Genomic DNA, 26,677 nt, shown 5'->3' on the forward strand with positions numbered 1-26,677 from the left:
GGGGTGGAGGCAGGGCTAGGGTGGAGCCTGGGCGGAGTTTCAAGGGGGCCCCGAAAATTTTCCAGTATGGTGCCCCGAAATTCTTAGTGGCAGCCCTGTGTATGCATGTCACATACACCACCGCCATTCCTGGGGCAGAGAATGGCGAATGCCCGCAGAGCACAGTGAATGCGTTGGGAGGATTCAAGAACCTGCAGTCACACAGAGTGACTGTACAATTTTCATTTTAGACCAGACAACCTTTTCAATAACCAAACAGTGTGGAATATGCTCTATAATCTCGCCTAGAATCCATTTCAAGGCATTAGAATACAGTCGGGCTCAGGTTTTGATTTGGATTGGCATCTATAAGCATGTTAATTTTTGGCTCACTATGTTCCTATTTTTCTTTATTTTGTTGCAATAGTCTCTGACATACATACATATATATTTCTATTTCGTAATTAATACAAATAGCCGTAGTTTTTCAAGCACATTCCTTTCCATCATTTGCATGTTTTTTTCTTTTGTTGCAGAGGTGACGAAAGTAATAATGTGAAAATCATTGACTTATGGTATGTGAATGGCTTGAAATGCTGGCGTTGAGCGTGGCTTGGAAAGGGTTACTGTACTAAGCTGGGCTGACCATAGGCTGGGCTCTGTTAGTTTCTGAGAGCAGAGCAGGAGTTTGTGGCTGAGCAGATTACATCTGGACAGAGGGAGGGAAGTTGGGGAGAAGGAGGGATTCAGTGTAATACTAAGGCGGCCCACTATACAGTTCCAATAGCAATACATCACTATGCTACGCTCAGCACAACTCCGCAGCTAGCAGAAAGTTTTCCCAGCAGCTATTCCTTACAAAGCTGTCCAATATTGTGCCTCATAGTATGGGACAATAGGAAAGACCACCAAGCAGCTGAGAGGAAGACTGAACATTTGGATGGTAAGTGCCTGTGAACCAGGGGGGATTACTTACCGTATGTTATTTGATTCATTACAAAGAATAAATATGCTTCTAACAAATCTGACATCTCAGCGTATAAATCCGATTATCCTCAGTTTCTGGCATTAGCGACAGGAATTGTATTAAAACTGCTGTTGGTGGGATTAGCTGTCTGATAAGCATCAGCTTCAGCTATCAGTGCACCCAGATCCCCAAAAGAATGTGAAAAATATTTAGAATCGAGCGTCCTCAGTGGTTGATACCTTTTAATGGCTAACTGAAAAGATGGTAACTGGCTAACACGGTACCAAGATATATTTCTTTCCTGTATCAAAAGAATGTGAGAAGTTTAGTCTACGGGGAGGTCACGCTCTGCCAAGCCTCAAGCATATACACTTATTGGATGTGCAGCAGACCAATATATGGTGTGGAGAGCTCCAAATCATGGGTTGTAGGGCTAGGGAAGATCAGGGTCGCAATAATTTAATTCCATGGAAATCGGGACTGTACAACCTCCTAGAACAGTCTCAGGTTTCATCTCTGCTAATTTTTGTGACCAAGGTGGTGATGTGAGAGTTTGCTCATCCTTAGATGTTACCCATCAATTCTCCTCAATCTCTAGCAGTCAAAATCTGAACAGGGTCTCAATTGATGACCATGTTACAGTGGACTTTTTTTTTAGCCAAATTTATATAAACTTGTAAGTCTGGAAAAGTCAAGGTGATATACAGATTCTAGTAGCATAGAATATTTATTGATTTATGTATATGTTTTATTATATATTTTACATAATAGTTTTTAACTCATACAATAACTCTTGCATAATAAAAGTAATATAGAACCTCACCTAGTACGGTTTAGTGTAGATACTAAAGGCAGCACATCTGTGTTGGCAGCGTGTTTGCATGTTTCTTTATGGTGGGCCATAATGTCCCACTGTTGGCATTGGAGAAGGTTTCCAACACCTGGTTTCTGGCAGCAAGCAGCTGTAATGTGCCAGGAAGGGGAAAAGCGGCCACTCCCAGCTGTCAGGGAGGCAGCCATGACATATGTGAGCACAGGATTTCCAGACAGCTGCCTGGAGTGAAAACACAATTGTCACATGCAGACCGGCTTCACAGCCAGGTGACTAGTTAATGGATAAAACATGGTGGACATGGGTCATTGATTCCGTTTTCTTTCTGCATGTACTGGCACTGCAATGTATAACTGCTAAAATACGTATCCCATAGCCGAAAGAAATGAACTGGAGTATAAGTTGGTATATATGTATCCTGTAGGAGCATGTTCACACTGGCCATAAACAGACAAAACCTAGGAAAGAAACAAATGAATACTTTCCCTGCTGTAAAAAACAATAATACATATAAATAACATAAGGTACCTAGTAAACACTGTTTTTGATGAGAAAAGTGTATAAGCCATCCCACCAGGGCCAAAGTGTACCCAATTGGGATGGTCCTAACCTGGTCCCATGTAGGACTGTCTTACACAAGTGAATTAAATTAGTAACATGAAGTGCAGGGATTCCGGTACAGATCGATATGCACATTACAGAAAATATACTATGATTTCTTCTTCTGTTTTATAGACTCTACATGCAAAGTTAACGCATATATAACACTAGATGGTGGCCCGATTCTAACGCATCGGGTATTCTAGAATATGTATTTATGTATGTATATAGCAGCCACATAGTATATAGTACAGGCCACGTAGTATATAGAAGCCATGTAGTTATATAGCAGACAAATACTACGTGGCCTTGCTATATACTATGTGGCTGCTATATACATACATATTGTAGAATACTCGATGCGTTAATACAGGCCACGCAATATATAACAGTGGCCACGCAGTATATAACACAGCCACGTACTATATAGCACAGCCCACGCAGTATATAGCAGCCAAGCAGTATATAACACAGGCGACGTAGTATATAAGACAGGCCACGTAATATATAGCACAGCCCACACAGTATATAGCAGCCACGTAGTATATAACACTGCCCACGCAGTATATAGCACAGCCACGTAGTATATAACACTGCCCATGTAGTATATAACACTTCCCACATAGGATATAACACTGCCTAGGTAGTATATAGCAGCCACGCGGTATCTAACACAGCCCACATAGTATACAGCAGTGTGGGCACCATATCCCTGTTAAAAAAATAATTAAAATAAAAAATAGTTATATACTCACCCCTGGGATCCAGCGAAGCACCGGCGATACGCGCACAGCTGCCGCCATCTTCCGTTCACAGGATGCATCGTGAGACCGCTAAGTCTTCTGGGTGATTTCGCAATGCATCGCCAGGAACGGAAGATGGCGGCAGGCACGTGCGGCTCGGCAGACTACGGAGGGTGAGAATAGCAGGTATTTTGTTTTTTTTAATTATTTTTAACATTACATTTTTTTACTATTGATGCCGCATAGGCAGCATCAATAGTAAAAAGTTGGGGACACACAGGGTTAATAGCAGCGGTTACGGAGTGCGTTACCTGCGGCATAACGCGGTCCGTTACCGCCGGCATTAACCCTGTGTGAGCGGTGACTGAAGGGGAGTATGCGGGAACCGGGCACTGACTGCGGGGAGTAAGGAGCGGCCATTTTCTTCCGGACTGTGCCCATCGCTGATTGGTCGTGGCTGTTTTGCCGCAACCAATCAGCGACTTGGATTTCCATGACAGACAGACAGAAGGACAGACAGAAGTGACCCTTAGACAATTATATAGTAGATGTTTCTGCTATAATATTTATTCATAATAATTCCTAATGTATGACAATGTACAGTAATTCTTGTTGTACACTCTAAAAATCTAGTAAAAAGAAAGAAAAAAGATAAGAAAAGAAAATATACATCTAAAAACACGAAATACTGGTTCTGGATTATTTTAGGCAACCATAACCATTATTTTTCCATCAGCAATCTAAAGTCCTTGGACTATTGATATCTGCTATTGGAGAAACACAACAGGTTACATTTTTTTACGGTCTAGTTGTGTAATTTCCTTAGAATATATGCACGAAGAGGGTAAAGAGCATGCATGAGGAACAGGAAATTCAATAATGGTGTCCTTACCATTTTTTACCATAAATGCACAACCTGCTGTTTCAAGAATTGTGTCCAGTCACGGCAGGCTAAGAATTTGTGCCGCAGAGTTCTCTTGCAGAATTGGGAAGAGAAGAATAGGACAAATCGAGATCATTAGCAAAGAAACAGGTAACAGTTCAGAAACAAAAATGATGAAGCACTTTTTAAAAAACAAACATGTACCAGAAGTAGAATACATAGGTGAAGCATAATTATTGGACAGCACTTGGCCCATTGCCTCATGGAAGGCTTGATGCTCCAATATACATATTGTGAATTGCCAGATGGAGAGGCAGCCTTCCACTGGGTAAGAGACAACTGAGAAGCATTTAGGAAGGAGAGATAGCCCATCTTCAATATAAAAGTGTGTCTTAATGGTAACAAAAGACCTGTTCTAATTTCTTGAAAGAGAAAACGTGAAAAAAAAAGTACAAAGAAAGTACAAAATAGTGAAAAAAGAATCCAAGGGCCCAATTCATCATTGCCTTTGCGTCAGTTTTTTGTCTAATATTGTGTTTTTTCGACTTTTATTTGCACCCAATTTATTATTCTATTTTCACTTTTTTTTTAAGTCTGTTTTTTGTTTTGCGTTTTTGGGCAAAGTCTAGCAATTCAAGATGTCTTCTCTTGACTTTTTAAAAAGTCACAAAATTTGATGCAACTTTACTTCAGTCTCCCCCTGGGGTATTTTTCAGTGTGACAACATTTTGGAGCAATTTTTGCAAATGGCACAAAGAGTGGCAGAAAACAGTTCAAGACAGATTTCCATTTTGATGAATTTGGAGCCAAAAACAGCAACTAATACTACAAGACAAAAAAAAGGAAGTGAGAAAAAAAATGCAAATGATGAATCGGAGCCCAAATGTCTTCAATTCACACTTGTGTCACTTCTAAATAGTTTTTTATATAAGTCAAATCCAGCCTTATCTGCCCATCTACTGCAATATTATGAATCTAAAATTAACCAACTAGGTAATAGAACCCAGAAAAAAAGGGAGACGAAATCTCATTCATATAAAAAATATATAGCTTTAATGAAAAATGTTTAAAAACAAAAGATTGACAAATAAAATGCATATACACTCTTAAGAGCCATAATAATAATTCAGTTAAATAGATATTACACTAGTACCAAACGCTTGATGGCGGTTATTCTTGTAAAATATTTTCAAATTAATGGATAGATGCAAAGTCCTAATACACATGTACAGAAGGTTTTGTACTAGATATTTTTCATATAACTGAAAATAAGTCAGTATTAATGAGATCCATTAGTGACACTAGTACATGTGCTTCTCACTAAATTAGAGAATATCATAAAAAAGTTAATTTATTTCAGTTCTTCAATACAAAAAGTGAAATTCATATATTATATAGAGTCATTACAAACAGAGTGATCTATTTCAAGTGTTTATTTCTGTTAATGTTGATGATTATGGCTTACAACCAATGAAAACCCAAGTCATTATCTTAGTAAATTAGAATACTTTATAACACCAGCTTGAAAAATGATTTTAAAATCCGAAATGTTGGCCAACTGAAATGTATGTTCAGTAAATGCACTCAATACTTGGTCGGGGCTCCTTTCGTATCAATTACTGCATCAATGCGGCATGACATGGAGGAGATCAGCCTGCTGAGGTGCTATGGAAGTCCAGGTTGCTTTGATATCAGCCTTTAGCTTGTCTGCATTGTTTGGTTTGGTGTCTTTCATCTTTCTCTTGACAATACCCCATAGATTTTCTATGGGGTTAAGATAAGGCGAGTTTTCTGGTCAATCAAGCACAGTGATAATGTTGTTTTCAAACCAGGTATTAGTACTTTTTGCAGTGTGGACAGGTGCCAAGTCCTGCTGGAGAATGAAATTTCCATCTCCAAAAAGCTTGTCTGCAGAGGGAAGCATTGAGTGCTCTAAAATTTCCTGGTAGATGGCTGCACTGGCTTTGGTCTTGATAAAACACAGTGGACCTACACCAGCAGATGACATGGCTCCCCAAACCATCACTGATTGTGGAAACTGTTGTGAATTCTGTTGTCAAGCTCCCTCCTGTGGTCGTGAATGGTACTTCGGCTGGTTCTGTCCATGGGCTTCCTCTGGTGGTTGTGAGTGGGGCTGCGGCTTCTGAGTTTCCTTCCACAGGTGACGAGGTTAATTCGGTAGCTGGCTGCTCTATTTAACTCCACTTAGATCTTTGCTCCATACCACCTGTCAATGTTCCAGTATTGGTCTTGTTCACTCCTGGATCGTTCTTGTGACCTGTCTTCCCAGCAGAAGCTAAGTTCCTGCTTGTTTTTCTTTGTTTGCTGTTTTTCTGTCCAGCTTGCTATTTTGATTTTTGTCTTGCTTGCTGGAAGCTCTGGGACGCAGAGGGAGCGCCTCCGCACCGTGAGTCGGTGCGGAGGGTCTTTTTGTGCCCTCTGCGTGGTCTTTTGTAGTTTTTTGTGCTGACCGCAAAGTTGCCTTTCCTATCCTCAGTCTGTTCAGTAAGTCGGGCCTCACTTTGCTAAATCTATTTCATCTCTGTGTTTGTAATTTTCATCTTTACTCACAGTCATTATATGTGGGGGGCTGCCTTTTCCTTTGGGGAATTTCTCTGAGGCAAGGTAGGCTTTATTTTTCTATCTTCAGGGCTAGCTAGTTTCTTAGGCTGAGTCGAGTTGCATAGGGAGCGTTAGGAGCAATCCACGGCTATTTCTAGTGTGTGTGATAGGATTAGGGATTGCGGTCAGCAGAGTTCCCACGTCTCAGAGCTCGTCCTATATTATTAGTAACTATCAGGTCATTCCGTGTGCTCTTAACCACCAGGTCCATTATTGTCCTAACCACCAGGTCATAACAGGAAACTTCACACTAGACCTCAAGCAGCTTGGATTGTGTGCCTCTCCATTCTTCCTCCTGACTCTGGGACTTTGATTTCCAAATGAAATGCAAAATTTAATTTCATCTGAAAACAACACCTTGGATCACAGTCTAGTTCTTTTTCTCCTTAGTCCAGGCAAGACGCATCTGGCATTGCCTATTTGTCATAAGTGGCTTGACACAAGGAATGCGACACTTGTAGCCCATGTCCTGAATATGTCTGTGTGTGGTGGCTCTTGAAGCAATGACTCCAGCAGCAATCCACTCCTTGTGAATCTACCACAAAAATTTTTTAATGGCCTTTTCTTAATAATCCTTTCAAGACTGCAGTTATCCCCGTTGCTTGTGCACGTTTTTCTACCACACTTTTTCCTTCCACTCAACTTTCCATTAATATGCTTGGATACAGCACTCTGTGAACAGCCAGCTTCTTTAGCAATGACCTTTTGTGGCTTACCCTCCTTGTGGAGTGTATCAATGACTGCCTTCTGTCAACTCAACAGTCTTCCCCATGATTGTGGAGCCTACTGAAACAGACTGAGGGACATTTTTGAAATGCTTAGGAAGCCTTTTCAAGTGTTAATTATTCTAATTTACTGAGATAATGATTTTTGGGTTTTCACTGACTGTAAGCCATAATCATTAACTTTAACAGAAATAAACATTTGAAATAGATCACTCTGTTTGTAATGACTCTATATAATATATGAGTTTCACTTTTTGAATTAAAGAACTGAAGTATTTTAACTTTTGATGGTATTCTAATTTAGTGAGAAGCACTTGTATATAGCCCTATATTAAGGCTCTGCGTATCTTTGGTTAGGATTAATTTATTGTATAAGTATTATGAATCACTGTAAAAAATTGCATCTTACTCTTTTGATTTCAGGCTAAAAAATAACCAAGTCCAGCGTGCCCTGTATCTGTAGTAGTTCTCATTACTCACAAGTTCCATACTTAGTATTCTTCCAACACATTATGGCACCCTCATCTTACGATCTATGTGTTTGCAGACATAACAGTGATAGATGACACTAGCAGAAGTGATGTGTCTGGGTTGGGATGAAGCAGGCATGTATGTATGGTGGTTTTGTACACGAAGACTTGAGCCATGAAAGCAGATGTGTATGTTACGGAGACAGGGAAGTTTGTTTACGGGAGTGCCAAAGAATATTGCAAACCTGGAAGGAAGCTGCTGTGATGTATTTTAGGATATGCAGGAAACCAGGTCATTACTTATGAGTGGGGTATGATTCATTAATACCTCTGCTCAGATGACCTCTATTCTACTTCCTGACTTTTTTTTTAATTAAAGTACAACTTGATAAGACATTTGTGGTAGAAATTACAGTACATTGTATTCCAACAGCAGAACATAGAACTACCTTCAAGGCTCTTACCATAGCATGGTGTTTTAGAACACTTCCAATTTGTACAAAGCAATAATAGACACGCCTCATCAGGCTCATGAATCTACAGTCTTGCAGTATAACAAAGCAATCAATGTACAGAATATATTTACATATGGCTTCTCATGGAGCATGCGTGGAGTGGAGAGACCAATCCAGGCTTGGACTGGCCCACAGGGGAACAGGAGAATCCTCCGTTGGGCCCCTGTGCAAGAGTGAGCCACAACCCTCTTATAAGAGCAGTACTTAGTACAACAGTGCCAATAATGTTTGTAAAGCGCTGTGGAATTAATGGCGCTATATAAATGAGTAAAATAAATAAATAAAATGTACTTAAATCACTATGTACAGACAAAGACAGCATCTTATTCATCTTCTACATTGTGAGCCCTTGCGGGCAGGGTCCTCTCTACTACTGTACCAGTCGTGACTTGTATTGTTTAAGATTATTGTACTTGCTTTAGCTAAAGCGCAATGGAATAAATGGCGCTATAATAATAAATAATAATTTAACAATATACCCAGTTCATTGCTATAGAAATTTGTGATTGAAGATATTGTCACATTTACATGTAGCTGGAAAGTGGGGTCCTGGAATTGGTTACTGGTGAGCCTTTTGCAACCCAGTCCGACACTGGACCACTCTATTCTAAAGGAGATGTATAGACCTCATGCACTGCCAAACATGCTCCATTTCAGCGAGTGTGAGCCCCTAACACGTTTTACCAACCCAAGTAGTAGTAGCCTTTCCTACAGCTGGCACAGCTGGTAGATACCCTGGGAATTAAACAACGTACAGTTGGCATGAATAAAGTGGCATCCTCTCCATCACTGGTGGACACAGAATGAAAAGGGCAAGAACAGTATATGGGCCTTTGCAGTCCAGTAGCTCATCAAAATGCATAATTTCACCTGATTTGGTGGTAGAAGTTGCCTGCTTATCTCTTGGGCCCCTGAGTGGCTGCACGGGCTGCTCCAATTAAATGTCTGCCTCGTTCTCCATCAGTAATGACCCATTCCGCTAATGAGATTAGTTATCATGAATGTATAAAAGGATGGATAATTAAGAAAAGTCTCATTCCTCTTTAATCATTAAATGTTGTAACATTTGTAAATTCCAGGTAACGAGAAGACATCTTCATAGATATTAATCTTTGGATGATGGATACTCACAAGAAGGAGATGGAGTTCCTGAGTAACAGCATAGCAGCATATGCTTATATCAGAGGTAGTGTATTAACATCAGACATGTCCATATGGTCATGTTTATTGTACTTGTCTATGTATGCCCCTTTTTCACTTGTAAAGCGCCATGGAATACATGGTGCTATAAAAATGAATAAGAATAATAATATGGGATTGTTTTCAGCAAGCACAGAAAAATGAGGGACAACGGGGTTACATATTAAAGGGACTCTGTCACCTGAATTTGGAGGGAACAATCTTCAGCCATAGGGACGGGGTTTTCGGGTGTTTGATTCACCCTTTCCTTACCCGCTGGCTGCATGCTGGCTGCAATATTGGATTGAAGTTCATTCTCTGTCCTCCATAGTACATGCCGGCGCAAGGTGACAGAGTCCCTTTAACTATGTAATGGCTGAAAACATAGACATCTTTTTTAGGTACAATAAAAGCAGATGCTGTTGTGTGGTCCAATGCAAAGGTGATGGGTTAGGGCATGTGTGGCATCACTTATCTTTCTTCCAATTGGCATTGTGATGCTAGTGCTCTGCCTCTCCATGGGCACTGCATTGTTATAAAACACTAGATTGTGGCCCGATTCTAACACATCGGGTATTCTAGAATATGCATGTCCATGTAGTATATTGCACAGCCCACTTAGTATATTAGCTAGCCACGTAGTATATTGCCCAACCACGTAGTATATTGCCCAACCATGTAGTATATTGCCCAGCCACGTAGTATATTGCCCGGTCACGTAGTATATTGCCCAGCCACGTAGCATAAAACATGGAAGTGGAGAATTGTCCTAAATGTCTCAAGGCACTACAGGAGGTGTGCAAAGATTTTCCGGGCTAATGGGTTTGGTGCACTTTGCCAAATTAAATAACATCATCACTATTGATTGAATCAAAGGGGTTGTCTGAGTCTAAAATATTGATCACCCATTTGTAGGACAGGTCATCTGGTTAAAAGAGGTTTTCCAAGCCTAAAATATTAATGACCAATTTTTAGAATAGATCATCAATATAAGATTGGTAGAGGTCCCTCACCATCTCCAAGATCATCTGATATCTACCCTGGAAGCGCCTGTAAGTGATTTATGGGTGAAACACAGCAGTTTCATACATTGTTTAGTGTTTGCTGATGAGTACTGGAATATGTCTCCAAGTGAATGGAATACAAACTGCATTACCCGGTTACAAATAAGTCATTAATAAGTTAGTCCTAGACTAAATAAAGATGCAGACTAAGAAAGTGAATGCGTATTTTTAAAGTACATATTATATATACTGATAAAAGCTTTATTTTTCCCCCCCAGAAAAACCGGAATCATTTGGGCTTTACTTTGTTCTTGGAGTTTGTTTTGGATTAATTTTAACTCTCTGTATGCTGGTCATTCGCATCTCTTGCAAACCACGGACTCCCAGTCTCCCTCCCAAACCAAAGAAAACACCTCCAAAGGATTGTATTAAAGAGCCTCTGTCTGTGACAGGAGATGAGGAGGACCCAGACAGCGATGACAATGAGGACACTTTTATTTTGACACCTGTGACGGACACGTCATTAGGAAGCCAGCCGCCTATGGATGGTACAATGACAGTAAATGTGTTCACTTCAGCAGAAGAACTGGAGAGAGCCCAAAGACTAGAGGAACGTGAGAGGATAATTCGAGAGATATGGAGAAATGGACAGCCTGATATTCTGGGTACAGGAACTGGCACCATAGGTCGTGTGCATTACTATTAGTAGGGATGTTGAGACACTTCATACATCATGAGATGGTGCTGTTCCTCAAACTAAATGACAACCTCCTAGGATCTAAAGGACACCTAGCACTCCTCATCATATGCCCATTATGATAGTGTATTAATATTAAAGTATAGCCGGAGAGCTGAAGATTCCAACCAGAATCCTGGCAATGGTGCCGATGGTTGTTGTTCTTTTAGCAACTAATCTACTTTGAAACTAGGGACAAAACCTTTATCAATTGAAATTGTGTTAATCCAGTGCAATTAATCTGAAGTGGAGTGACTTACTTTAGTGGTCATAGCGGTAATCCATAGTGCCAATTGGTGTATATATTAACAGAAAGACATTGGCAGTTCTAAACCCAATGATCTATAGTTAAAGACGTTTTAAGCAACATTGTTGAAAAATCTCATTTATTTCTCATTATTTGAAGAAAGATCTAGAAGTTTGGGGCGAGCGTAGCCCAAACGTGGAGTAGTAACTTGCTATTTTCAGACGAGGGTGAATTTATCACTTTTTTTGCACAGTCTATACATTTTTTACAGTATTGCAGTATCAAACTAGGTGCAATGTACAGATAAACCTGCAGGTACGCACCATGTTTTGTGAGGAGAATGCTATTTGGAGATTCAGGTTATGATGCCTATTGGCCCATGTATGCAGAGAACGTACTAATATCTGGTTTATAATGTGGACAGACTTGTTATGTAATTTATGACTGTGGGATAGGTTGCTCAGGATTGCTTTAGGATTAACTGCTTACATGCTGGATTGGCAGACAAAAAACGCCTTCAGAACATGGTTGGATGCCTTATATGTGTAGATCTGTTCCCTGCTTAGCCGTCTACTGCAGGCCTGCTGCTGCTCAAGGGTTAAGATGTCTGCAATTTATTACAGGACTTTCTTGGCCTCTTGCTTTGAAAACATCTGTTTTTCTTCTTGTTCCCCCACAGTGTGGGAACATTGGTGCTTTAAGTTTCATTCCTGAATCTCCCCCCAGGATAAAAGAACATTCCACATTAACATTAAATTCTGCCACAGGGGAAAAGGCAGGAAGTGATGTTTCTTCTTCTTTCTTTTCTTTTTTACTTTATTTAAAGTGCTGATTTATATCTTATTTTGTACAAGTCGCTGCAGTATTAGATTTGCATACGTAGCCTTAGTTGTGCATGTATGGCAGTGTGACGTATGTGCATTAAGGCTACGTTCACATTGGCGTTCCGCCAATGTGCGTCGCTGTTGCGCCGGCGACGCAGCGGCGACGCGCCCCTATGTTTAACATAGGGGACGCGTGCGTCGTTTTGGTGGCGTTTTTCGCCACGTGCGTCGTTTCCGACGCTAGCGTCGGACGCAAGAAAACGCTACATGTAGCATTTTCTGTGCGTCCGATTTTCGTCGGAAAACGACGCACGCGTCGCAAAACGCGCGCGTTTTTGCGCGCGTTTGCGCGCGTTTTAGCGTGCGTCGCGTGTTGCGTCGCCGACGCACGGCGGCGCAACGCTAATGTGAACGTAGCCTAAGTTTTTTTTTTTTTTTAATCCATATTTTGAAGGCAAGCTGGGTGTTAAACAAAATTCTGGTGTGCAAAGTAGGCTAGACATCTATAACGTGGGTTACATTATGAACAACCCATTATAAAAGGTTGGGATCCATGGAATATGTGTTGAAAATTCAATGAAAATTGGATCAATGCCAGGGACATAATTATAGTTTGTGCAGGGGTTGCAGTCCCACCAAGACCCTGGAGTGGGGTCCTATTGGCCCCTATAAGAAAACCAATATTCTTAAAGGCAATCTGTCAGCAGGATTTTGCTACCTCATCTGAGAGAAGGATAATGTACAGAAAGAGACCCTTAATTCAGTAATTTATCACTTAGTTTATTGGATGCAGCAGTTATGACACTGAGATTTTAGATTTAGCAGAGATGAGAAAGCTAACCCCGCCCACACCATAGGTAACCCCGCCTACACCAGGCTCTGTATATACATTGTCTATTGACAGTGAGCTGCTTATCACAGGAGAGGGCCAGCTAGTCACCACAATGATAACCACCAGGTGATAAAACCTTCAGTCTAAGTAAACACCACCACACAGCTGGACATATGTGACATATCCTTAAACTCAGTTGTTTAACACCGACCTGATCAATGATGAAATCAAACTTATATTATCCCTCGAAGGACTGGCAGATCAACGTATTGTTAACCCTGGGCTATATGATGACTACTTACACACATTTTTGCGCAGCAAAAGCCACTGGTTCAGTTCTACTTGGCTCTATGTTGCCAATGGTCTTTGCAGCCAGTTAATATAGGGCACAAAATAGGGTGGATTACAGGCCCCTCTGGTGCTCATGTCCTATAAAGATGATGGAGCAATGTCTTGAGTTGAGTTGGAGGGCAGATGTCTTGATTTATACATTAAAATATATCTAGATGTGGTAATATGTAGTCACCGATAGTCATTCAGTGCATTTGATTGGATCTATCATGATTTAGGGCAGACAGTGCTTGTCTACTGTATCAATTGTGGGGACAGCCAACACAGAAGAAGAAGGGGCAGATGAAAAAAAAAATCTAGTTATGGGGCAGGAGGCTAGAGATTTGCACTGCTGCCTGAATTGGAATTTGGTAAAAAAGTCAAAATGAGAGACGTGAAGAAAATGTCCATAATACTGTGTGCTCACATCTGTTTTAATGGGTAGTGAGGGATTCTGTGAAGGGAAAGACTGGGGAAACATTGTGCATTGGTGGAGCATGTATCACATCATGGTAAGTGAGGAGAGGTAGGGATGGTGATGAGAAATGTGTCTTTGATCTGTACATTTGATTTTAAGTGAGATAGACCAATCTCGCTGCCAGAAGAAAAACAATAAGTGGGTCATCTGCACTGCAGATGGAGATCCAGAACAATGGTCCAGGATACAAAGTAGACTTGATGCGATTTTATTATCAATGTGTTTTGAAGTGTTCCGTCTTCTTCATCAGGATATAACCACATAGCTTTGTATGTGATTTTATCCTGATGAAGAAGTCTGATGACTTTGAAATAAGTTGATAATAAAAAGGCACGAAGTCTTCTTTGTATCCTGGACCATTCTTTTCTATCTCCGTCTGCAGTGCAGACGTCCCAGCTCTGGTTCCTTTTCTGGTGTTTCAACAGTTTTTTTAACCATGGTACTGCAGCAGATGACAAACTTCAGCTTGATCCTTGTTGTGTAACACACAACTTTACCAGGTGAGCAATTCCCCTTCACTCTATTGTCCTTTATCATGGGATAAGACCCTATTGCGCTTTTTGCTCCCCAGCTTTTTTCCCACAGATCAATCTCATTGGCACAAATATTGGATTGGATGGCAATGGTGTATGGTATGAGTGTGCTGAGACTAATGAGTATTTATGTTCTTCTTGTGATAAGATGTGCTTTATTTTCAAAGAGAGGAAATGAATGGTCAGTATACTACAATGCAAAGGGAAAGTTCTTGTGATGACAGTGATGGTTCCCTAAGTTGTATAAATTCTTATACATTTAGTCCATGGAAATGATTATTGGAAAATTGCCACTTTATCTGCAGTATTTTATGAAATCTGATTATGAATTAGTTTTATTTGCAATGTTTTGGAAATTGCATTAAAATGTTCACAAACTCGTGCGCAGTGTCCTTTTGTTGAAAATGCCCATAGCCAAGGCCTTTGCATTATATGGCATTGCTTACAAGTACTGTATATCTGTTAGCAAATAGGGTGTAATCAGAATGGGTTATACATTCTCTGGTGGAAGGTGGATGATCAATTTTACTTCTTTATTATCGATTTGAAAGAATGAGAACGAAGACTACTGTGTTTAAATTGACAAAATTGGATGACCTCAATGTGTTCCTAAAAGGGAAAAAAGTTTCTCTTTAAACTATTGCTGCCACTTTGATAATGTGGTAACGAAGCATTGGGTGAAGAAAAATTCCACAAGTCTAATTCTTGACATATTTCTTTTAGTACCTGTTAGTAATTAGTATCTAGAAGCTAGTCGTGACCTGCATACACTTTTAACACAATTTTAAGGCCGTTTGAAATGTTCTACCAATGTATGTATTTGTCTAGTGTGGTCAGTGGACACCTTAACTATGGGGGCGATACATTGAGACTGGCGTAGCGCTCGTCAGTCTTAATGAAGTGCTCGCTGAAATACAGTCAACTGATTGATTCAGTGTGCACTGCTCAATGAATTAGGACGGTCTGATACCTAGCGTGCGCCGCTACCGAAAATGCATACCTGCCGGGGGATGACGTACATTTTTGGAGTAAGTAATACCACTTTACTAGTGTAACTTATGATGAATTTAACTGACTGGCATGACCACACCCCATCCATGCTACGTCCATATTGGCATGTAAACACCAAAGATCGAAATATTTTTGCTCATTAATTTATTATGCTTTGCCTATATAGCCACTATAGATTGGCTACTACATGTACAAGCAGAAATAACAAATAATCATACACAATGGTTGATAATTAGGCTATGCTCACACTTTGCTTTTTTGCTGCAGCCAAAACTTGATCTCTTGGCAGTAAAAAAGCTGCTGACAAAAAAGCAGGTTTTGCTGATTTTTTTGCTGCTTCTTTTGCTGCATTCTTGCTGCTGTTTTTGCTGCTTTTTTCAGGATCCCAAAGTTCAGCTTTGCTTCCACCACACAAGCATGCAAAATGCAAGGTGTTAGGACAACATTGCAAAGACATACATGTGCTTCTCCCAAAATTAGAATATCATCAAAAAGTTAATTTATTCAGTTTTTCAATACAAAATGTAAAACTCATATATTATATAGAGTCATTACAAACAGAGTGATCTATTTCAAGTGTTTATTTCTGTTAATTTCAAAACAGCTGACATGTGCCAGGAGAGACGTAGGCTCAGCGCCAGAGACCACATCAAAGGGAGGGACACAACATGCGCTGTACATGTACGGCGCATGTTGTGATGGGGTTAAAATCTGAAATGTTGGCCTACTGAAATGTATCACTACATGTATCATACTGTTCACTAAATGCACTCACTACTTGGACAGGGCTCCTTTTGCTTAAAAAACAGCATCAGTGCGATGTGCCATGGAGGCGATCAGCCTGTGGTGCTGCTGAGGTGTTATGGAAGCCCAGGTTGCTTTGATAGCAGCCTTCATCTCGTGTGCATTTTTGGGTCTGGTGTCTCTCATCTTCCTCCTGACAATACCCGCCTAGGCCTCTAAACAAATGCACTATCAGGATGCAGTGGACCCATGTGGTGGAGACAACACAGGTGCAGCATAACCGATGAGGCAGCCACTCTCAACCTACCAAACTAATGGAGGGGGTGGCTGCTTGGCACAATGCTGCACATAAAAGACTTGTATGTGGCGCTGTTCACACAATGGAGATGCACAGCATCCAGGCAAGCCTAGTAGTGACACCCTTCTATTAGATCAGGCGGGCCTGCCCAGCGCTATCCAAATGCACCCCATGTGAACAGACACCACAGTTTACAAGACAAAAATGGGCCCAACTGCACCCCGAAAAAAATGCAAAAAACACAAAAAAATATAAGAAAATTTTTGTGAGGTATTAGTTTATACTTTGGCCAAAATACGCAAGCTCGTAACCCGCGTCAAGGGTCCCCACGCTTACGAGTCCTAATTCTAAACAGCAAGAGCACAAGAAGAGGATTCAGAGATCCTCCAAAAAATAGAAAAAAACAGCAAAACAAGGCAGAGCTTCTTACCTGCCTAGGCCTCAAAACAAATGCACTATCAGGATGCAGTGGACCCATGTATAAACTAATACCTCACAAAAATTTTCTTATATTTTTTTGTGTTTTTTGCATTTTTTTCGGGGTGCAGTTGGGCCCATTTTTGTCTTGTAAACTGTGGTGTCTGTTCACATGGGGTGCATTTGGATAGCGCTGGGCAGGCCCGCCTGATCTAATAGAAGGGTGTCACTACTAGGCTTGCCTGGATGCTGTGCATCTCCATTGTGTGAACAGCGCCACATACAAGTCTTTTATGTGCAGCAATGTGCCAAGCAGCCACCCCCTCCATTAGTTTGGTAGGTTGAGAGTGGATGCCTCATCGGTTATGCTGCACCTGTGTTGTCTCCATCTTAACCACATGGGTCCACTGCATCCTGATAGTGCATTTGTTTAGAGGCCTAGGCAGGTAAGAAGCTCTGCCTTGTTTTGCTGTTTTTTTCTATTTTTTGGAGGATCTCTGAATCCTCTTCTTGTGCTCTTGCTGTTTAGAATCCTGACAATACCCCATAGATTCTCTATAGGGTTAAGGTCAGGTGAGTTAGCTGGCCAATCAAGCACATTGATACTGTTGTTTTTAAACCAGGTATTGGCACTTTTGTCAGTGTGGACAGGTGCCAAGTCCTGCTGGAGAATGACATTTCCATCTCCAAAAGTTTGTTGGCAGAGGGAAGCATGAAGTGCTCTATAATTTCCTGGTAGACGGCTGTGCTGACTTTGGTTTTGATAAAACACAGTGGACCTACACCAGACATGGCATCCCATACCATCACTGATTGTGGAACTTTCACACTAGACCTCAAGCAGCTTGGATTCTGTGCCTCTCCACTCTTCCTCCAGACTCTGGAACCTTGTTTTCCAAATCAAATGCAAACTTTACTTTCATCTGAAAACAATACCTTGGAACATTGAGCAACAGTCCAGTTTTTTTTCACTTTGGCCCAGGTAAGACGCTTCTGGCTTTGTCTATTGGTCATGGGTGGCTTGACACAAGGAATGCGACACTTGTAGCCCATGTCCTGGATAGGTCTGTGTGTCCTGGCTCTTGAAGCAATGACTCTAGCAGCAGTCCACTGTTTGTCAATCTCCCCCAAATTTTTTAATGGCCTTTTCTTATTTATTTTACTCATTTATATAGCGCCATTATTTCCACATTGCTTTACATACATTATCGGCACTATCCCCAATGGGGCTCACAATCTAAGTTCCCTATCAGTAAGTCTTTGGATTTTGGGAGGAAACCGGAGAACCCAGAGGAAACCCACGCAAACATGGGGAGAATATACAGACTCCTTGCGGATGTAGTTCTTAACAATCCTTTCAAGGCTGCGGTTATCCCGGTTGCTTGTGCACCTTTTTCTACCCTACTTTTTCTTTCCAGTCAACTTTCCATTAACCCCTTCCCGACCTTTGACGCATACGCTGCGTCATGAAAGTCGGTGCCATTCCGACCTATGACGCAGCATATGCGTCATGGAAAGATCGCGTCCCTGCAGATCGGGTGAAAGGGTTAACTCCCATTTCACCCGATGTGCAGGGACAGGGGGAGTGGTAGTTTAGCCCAGGGGGGGTGGCTTCACCCCCTCGTGGCTACGATCGCTCTGATTGGCTGTTGAAAGTGAAACTGCCAATCAGAGCGATTTGTAATATTTCACCTAAAAAAATGGTGAAATATTACAATCCAGCCATGGCCGATGCTGCAATATCATCGGCCATGGCTGGACACACTAATGTGCACCCACCCCACCCCTCCGATCGCCCCCCCAGCCCCCCGATCTGTGGTCCGCTCCCCTCGGTCCTGTGCTCCGCTCCCCCGTCCTCCTGTCCGCTCCCCCCGTGCTCCAATCACACCCCCCGTGCTCCAATCACACCCCCCCGCACTCCGATCCCCCCCCCGCACAGCGATCCCCCCCGCACAGCGATTCCCCCCCCGTGCTCCGATCCACCCCCCCGTGTTCCGATCCACCCCCCGTGCTCCGACGCCCCCCCCGTGCCCTGATCTCCCCCCCTTATACTTACCTGGCCTCCCGGGGACTGTCCGTCTTCTTTCCTGGGCGCCGCCATCTTCCAAAATGGCGGGCGCATATGCAGTGCGCCCGCCGAATCTGCCGGCCGGCAGATTCGTTCCAGAGTGAATTTTGATCACTGAGATAGGTTATATCTCAGTGATCAAAATAAAAAAAAAAAGTAAATCACCCCCCCCCCTTTGTCACCCCCATAGGTAGGGACAATAAAAAAAATAATTTTTTTTTTCCCACTAAGGTTGGGGTAAGAACTAGGGTTAGGGTTAGGGTTAGGGTTAGGGGTAAGGTTAGGGGTAGGGTTAGGGGTAGGGTTAGGGGTAGGGTTAGGGGTAGGGTTAGGGTTAGGGGTAGGTGTAGGGTTAGGGGTAGGGTTAGGGTTAGGGTTTCGGTATGTGCACACGTATTCTGGTCCTCTGCGGATTTTTCCGCAGAGGATTTGATAAATCCGCAGTGCTAAACCGCTGCGGATTTATGGCGGATTTACCATGTTTTTTCTGCGCATTTCAATGCGGTTTTACAACAGCGATTTTCTATTTGAGCAGTTGTAAAACCGCTGCGGAATCCGCAGAAAGAAGTGACATGCTGCAGAATGTAAACCGCTGCGTTTCCGTGCAGTTTTTCTGCAGCATGTGTACAGCGATTTTTGTTTTCCATAGGTTTGCATTGAACTGTAAACTCATGGGAAACTGCTGCGGATCCGCAGCGTTTTCCGCAGCGTGTGCACATACCTTTAGAATTAGGCTATGTGCACACGGTGCGGATTGGCCGCTGCGGATCCGCAGCAGAGTTCCATCAGGTTTACAGTACCATGTAAACATATGGAAAGCCAAATCCGCTGTGCCCATGGTGCGGAAAATACCACGCGGGAACGCTGCGTTGTATTTTCCGCAGCATGTCAATTCTTTGTGCGGATTCCGCAGCGTTTTACACCTGTTCCTCAATAGGAATCCGCAGGTGAAATCCGGACAAAAAACACTGGAAATCCGCGGTAAATCCGCAGGTAAAACGCAGTGCCTTTTACCCGCGGATTTTTCAAAAATGGTGCTGAAAAATCTCATACAAATCCGCAACGTGGGCACATGGCCTTAGGGTTAGGGTTGGGTTGGAATTAGGGTTGTGGTTAGGGTTAGGGGTGTGTTGGGGTTACGGGTGTGTTGGGGTTAGGGTTGTGATTAGGGTTACGGCTACAGTTGGGATAAGGGTTAGGGGTGTGTTGGAGTTAGAATTGAGGGGTTTCCACTGTTTAGGCACATCAGGGGGTCTCCAAACGCAACATGGCGCCACCATTGATTCCAGCCAATCTTGTATTCAAAAAGTCAAATGGTGCTCCCTCACTTCCGAGCCCCGACGTGCACCCAAACAGTGGTTTACCCCCACATATGGGGTACCAGCATACTCAGGACAAACTGCGCAACAATTACTGGGGTCCAATTTCTCCTGTTACCCTTGTGAAAATAAAGAAATGCTTGCTAAAACATCATTTTTGAGGAAAGAAAAATGATTTTTTATTTTCACGGCTCTGCGTTGTAAACGTCTGTGAAGCACTTGGGGGTTCAAAGTGCTCACCACATATCTAGATAAGTTCCTTGGGGGGTCTAGTTTCTAAAAGGGGTCACTTGTGGGGGGTTTCTACTGTTTAGGCACACCAGGGGCTCTGCAAACGCAATGTGACGCCCGCAGACCATTCCATCAAAGTCTGCATTTCAAAAGTCACTACTTCCCTTCTGAGCCCCGACGTGCGCCCAAAGAGTGGTTTACCCCCACACATGGGGTATCAGCGTACTCAGGAGAAACTGGACAACAACTTTTGGGGTCCAATTTCTCCTGTAACCCTTGGGAAAATAAAAAATTCTGGGCTAAATAATTAATTTTGAGGAAAGAAAATGTATTTATTATTTTCACGGCTCTGCATTATAAACTTCTATGAAGCACTTGGGGGTTCAAAGTGCTCACCACACATCTAGATAAGTTCCTTTCGGGGTCTAGTTTCCAAAATGGGGTCACTTGTGGGGGGTTTCTACTGTTAAGCCACATCAGGGGCTCTGCAAACGCAACGTGACGCCCACAGAGCATTCCATCAAAGTCTGCATTTCAAAACGTCACTACTTCACTTCCGAGCCTCGGCATGTGCCCAAACAGTGGTTTACCCCCACATATGGGGTATCAGCGTACTCAGGAGAAACTGGACAACAACTTTTGGGATCCAATTTCTCCTGTTACCCTTTGTAAAATAAAAAATTGCAGGCTAAAAGATCATTTTTGAGAAAATAATTTTTTTTTTTATTTTCATGGCTCTGCGTTATAAACTTCTGTGAAGCACTTGGGGGTTCAAAGTCCTCACCACACATCTAGATTAGTTCCTTTGGGGGTCTAGTTTCCAAAATGGGGTCATTTCTGGGGGATCTCCAATGTTTAGGCACACAGGGGCTCTCCAAACGTGACATGGTGTCCGTTAATGATTGGAGCTAATTTTCCATTTAAAAAGCCAAATGGCGTGCCATCCCTTCCGAGCCCTGACGTGCACCCAAATCAGCGTACTCAGGACAAACTGGACAACAATATTTGGGGTCCAATTTCTCCTATTATCCTTGGCAAAATAGGAAATTCCAGGCTAAAAAATCATTTTTGAGGAAAGAAAAATTATTTTTTATTTTCATGGCTCTGCGTTATAAACTTCTGTGAAGCACCTGGGGGTTTAAAGTGCTCAATATGCATCTAGATAAGTTCCTTGGGGGGTCTAGTTTCCAAAATGGGGTCACTTGTGGGGGAGCTCCAATGCATAGGCACACAGGGGCTCTCCAAACGCGACATGGTGTCCGCTAACAATTGGAGCTAATTTTCCATTCAAAAAGTCAAATGGCGCGCCTTCCCTTCCGAGCCCTGCTGTGTGCCCAAACAGTGGTTTACCCCCACATATGAGGTATCGGCGTACTCGGGAGAAATTGCCCAACAAATTTTATGATCCATTTTATCCTACTGCCCATGTGAAAATGAAAAAATTGAGGCGAAAAGATTTTTTTTGTGAAAAAAAAGTACTTTTTCATTTTTACAGATCAATTTGTGAAGCACCTGAGGGTTTAAAGTGCTCACTAGGCATCTAAATAAGTTCCTTGGGGGGTCTAGTTTCCAAAATGGGGACACTTGTGGGGGAGTGCCAATGTTTAGGCACACAGGAGCTCTCCAAACGCGACATGGTGTCCGCTAACGATGGAAATAATTTTTCATTCAAAAAGTCAAATGGCGCTCCTTCCCTTCCGAGCCTTACCATGTGCCCAAACAGTGGTTTACTCCCACATATGAGGTATCGGCGTACTCAGGAGAAATTGCCCAACACATTTTAGGATCCATTTTATCCTGTTGCCCATGTGAAAATGAAAAAATTGAGGCTAAAAGAATTTTTTTGTGAAAAAAAAGTACTTTTTCATTTTTACGGATCAATTTGTGAAGCACCTGGGGGTTCAAAGTGCTCACTATGCATCTAGATAAGTTCCTTGGGGCGTCTAGTTTCCAAAATGGGGTCACTTGTGGGGGAGCTCCAATTTTTAGGCACACGGGTGCTCTCCAAACGTGACATGGTGTCCGCTAAAGAGTGGAGCCAATTTTTGATTCAAAAAGTCAAATGGCGCTCCTTCCCTTCCAAGCCCTGCCGTGCGCCCAAACAGTGGTTTACCCCCACATATGAGGTATCAGCGTACTCAGGACAAATTGGACAACAACTTTCGTGGTTCAGTTTCTCCTTTTACCATTGGGAAAATAAAAAAATTGTTGCTAAAAGATAATTTTTGTGACTAAAAAGTTAAATGTTCATTTTTTCCTTCCATGTTGCTTCTGCTGCTGTGAAGCACCTGAAGGGTTAATAAACTTCTTGAATGTAGTTTTGAGTACCTTGAGGGGTGCAGTTTTTAGAATGGTGTCACTTTTGGGTATTTTCAGCCATATAGACCCCTCAAACTGACTTCAAATGTGAGGTGGTCCCTAAAAAAATGGTTTTGTAAATTTCGTTGTAAAAATGAGAAATCGCTGGTCAAATTTTAACCCTTATAACTTCCTAACAAAAAAAAATTTTGTTTCCAAAATTGTGCTGATGTAAAGTAAACATGTGGGAAATGTTATTTATTAACTATTTTGTGTCACATATCTCTCTGGTTTAACAGAATAAAAATTCAAAATGTGAAAATTGCGAAATTTTCAAAATTTTCGCCAAATTTCCGTTTATATCACAAATAAACGCAGAATTTATTGACCTAAATTTACCACTAACATGAAGCCCAATATGTCACGAAAAAACAATCTCAGAACCGCTAGGATCCGTTGAAGCGTTCCTGAGTTATTACCTCATAAAGGGACACTGGTCAGAATTGCAAAAAACGGCAAGGTCTTTAAGGTCAAAATAGGCTGGGTCATGAAGGGGTTAATATGCTTGGACCCAGCACTCTGTGAACAGCCAGCTTCTTTAGCAATGACCTTTTGTGACTTGCCCTCCTTTTGGAGTGTGTCAATGACTGCCTTCTGGACATCTGTCAAGTCAGCAGTCTTCCCCATGATTGTGGAGCCTACTGAAACAGACTAAGAAACCTTTTTAATCACTTAGGAAGCCTTTGCAGGTGTTTTTGTTAATTATTCTAAGTTACTGAGATAATAACTTTTGGGTCTACATTGGCTGTAAGCCATAATCAATATTAACAGAAATAAACACTTGAAATAGATCACTCTGTTTGTAATGACTCTATATAAATATATGAGTTTCATTTTTTGTATTGAAGAACTGAAATTAACTTTTTGATGATATTCGACCACACTTAGACGACATAGCTGAACTAGTGTGGGTGCAGAGAAGAGCGACCAAGGTTATTAGAGGACTGGGGGGTCTGCAATACCAACATAGGTTATTACACTTGGGGCTATTTAGTTTGGAAAAACGAAGACTAAGGGGTGATCTTATGTTAATGTATAAATATATGAGGGGACAGTACAAAGACCTTTCTGATGATCTTTTTCATCATAGACCTGAAACCGGGACAAGGGGGCATCCTCTGCGTTTGGAGGAAAAAAGGTTTACAATCTTGCCTTGCGCAGGCGTGTCCTATGGAGGACAGAGAATGAACTTCAATCCAATATTGCAGCCAGCATGCAGCCAGCGGGTAAGGAAAGGGTGAATCAAATACCCCAAAACCCCGCCTCCATGGCTAAAGATTGTTCCCTCCAAATTCAGGTGACAGTGTCCCTTTAAGCATAATAACAGACGCGGATTCTTTACTGTAAGAGCAGTGAGACTATGGAACGCTCTGCCGTATGATGTTGTAATGAGTGATTCATTACTTAAATTTAAGAGGGGACTGGATACCTTTCTTTGAAAAGTATAATGTTACAGGGTATATACACTAGATTCATTGATAGGGCGTTGATCCAGGGAACTAGTCTGATTGCCGTATGTGGAGTCGGGAAGGAATTTTTTTCCCCAATGTGGAGCTTACTCTTTGCCACATGGTTTTTTTTTGCCTTCCTCTGGATCAACATGTTAGGGCATGTTAGGTTAGGCTATGGGTTGAACTAGATGGACTTATAGTCTTCCTTCAACCTTAATAACTATTTTAATTTTGTGAGAAGCACCTGTATGTGAAACCATAAAAGTGTTTTGGAAAGAAGGGCAAATTGATCATATTATTTTGTGGAAAAAATACAAATGTAACAAGGGGAGGAGTTGAATTGTTCTGGAATAGTTTACCTAAAAAATTGGCAGTGCATTTTATAGGGCAGACACTGTTTTCTTTCCCACATTGGTTGGCCCTTGAGTTGGCAGGCATTGTTCAATTTCACACATTGGTCAGGCAATGTTTAGTAGGTTGGCCATTGAATTGCTCAGGCAATTGTTTACTTTTACACATCACTGATTTAATTAAATTGTACTAATCCTATTTGCCATTCTCAGGTGAGGAGACCAAGACATTTTGGTTTAAACTTGAGAGAATCACAAAAATAAATGGGTTTCACATCCTGCTGTACCTGCTTTATTTTTTCACTAAAAACACAGCAAAAACTGATGGTAAAGTTTTTTGCTGCTTTTTTTGCACTTACTCTTTGCTTTCTATGGGAGAAAAATCCTGCCAAAATGCTGATAGATGTGACATGCTGCAGTTTTCAAAAAAAGCAGCAGTTTTCCAAATCAGTCAGGAAAAAAAACTCAACGTGTGTGCATTAGATTTCTGAATTCTCATAGCTTGTGCTGGTACAGTAAAAAGCAGCTTTTAATTTGCATAAAAAAGCAACAAACATGCAGCAAATTGCTATATGTTGACCATAGCCTTATTCCTAATTTCATTCTGATAATGTGAAAATAAAAACTACATTTTTAAGCTCCAGTTTTGCTATTCAGCTATTGAGGACATGTCTTTAGTTTTCTTAATGATTTTGGCTGCTCAGTCAAATTCCTAAACAATTGCTGGCAGTCACAAGATAATCAAATGACTTTCAAGTTCTTTGCTCCCAGTGTACAGCTATTGGAATGTTTGTGACCTACAGTTTATTTGTAGGTCACTTCAAAAAGCTTCCAGTTAGGTCAAAATTTGCCATAACCACACTTGACAAGATATTTGTGTTCAACCAACACTAAACTTAAAAGGGTATTTCCATCTCCAAGATCCTATCCCAATAAGAATTAAATGTAATAATAATAATAATAATAAATACCTCCAATTAGAAATGTAGTATAGGTTTTTTATTTGCTATGCCTCTTTCCTCATGTGCAGGCATTGCCGGACCTTAGGTATCCATGGTTATGACCACTATTAGGCCGGGGTCACACTAGACCGTAATACGGCCGAGTGCAATGCGATAAAAAAATCGCATTGCACTTGGACCAATGTTACCATATGGAGCAGCTCCCAGCAGCCGACTTTTTGTTGGCCGTTTTCCTCGGTCCGAGACAATCGCAGCATGCTGCGATTGTCTCGGACCGAGGAAAAACTTTCGGCTCACTCGCACCCATATAAGCCTATGGGTGCGAGTGAGACAGCGCACACCACTCGGATATCATCCGAGTGATGTGCGCTATAAGCGGACCCCAGCAATGGAGGAGATGGAGAAATTCATTTCTCCGCCTCCTCCGCAGCTCTGCTCCGATCCTCCCTGTGCGAGAGAATCGGAGCACAGATGCATGACACTCGGCTCCTGCTCTGCTGCGAGCAGGAGCCGAGTGTCATTAGCATATCGCATCGCATATTGCAATACGCTAGTGTGACCCCGGCCTTATAGTGAGTTAGTTAGCGAGTTGCTAGTGGTCGTAACCATGGATACCCAAGGTCCTGCAATGCCTGCACATGAGGAAAGAGACCTAAAGAATCAGAAAAACTATACTACATTTCAAATTGAAAGTATTTGCTATTATTATTATTATACAAAAGCACAAAGTGACAAGCACTACCGTTACGCCTCCCGTGATGATGCACACCAATGTATTATGAATAGCACACTACAGGCAAATTTACCTCAATCTTCGGGTGCCCACCCAATGAAAAAACAGTACTGAATATCCAAACAACAGGAATGAAGAGTGGCACTCACCGTAATAAAATCCAACGTTTATTTAGTCACCTTTAAAATATCTTCAGCAGGACAGTGGACAATGGAGTGTGAGAACGACAGCCGTTT

General features: G+C 41.8%; 1 protein-coding gene across 1 annotated transcript; it reads left to right on the top strand.

The window, feature by feature from the left end:
* The first annotated feature begins 710 nt into the window (after positions 1-710).
* EVA1B (eva-1 homolog B) lies at positions 711-14,880 on the top strand. Its single transcript, XM_069756884.1, has 3 exons — positions 711-922; positions 9,416-9,522; positions 10,798-14,880. Exons 2-3 carry the CDS (start codon positions 9,453-9,455, stop codon positions 11,223-11,225), a joined length of 498 nt encoding a protein of 165 aa, XP_069612985.1. The 5' UTR covers positions 711-922; positions 9,416-9,452; the 3' UTR covers positions 11,226-14,880.
* Positions 14,881-26,677: the final 11,797 nt, after the last annotated feature.

This window comes from Ranitomeya imitator, chromosome 3 (assembly GCF_032444005.1).
Source record: "Ranitomeya imitator isolate aRanImi1 chromosome 3, aRanImi1.pri, whole genome shotgun sequence".
NCBI classification, from domain to species: Eukaryota; Metazoa; Chordata; class Amphibia; order Anura; family Dendrobatidae; genus Ranitomeya; species Ranitomeya imitator.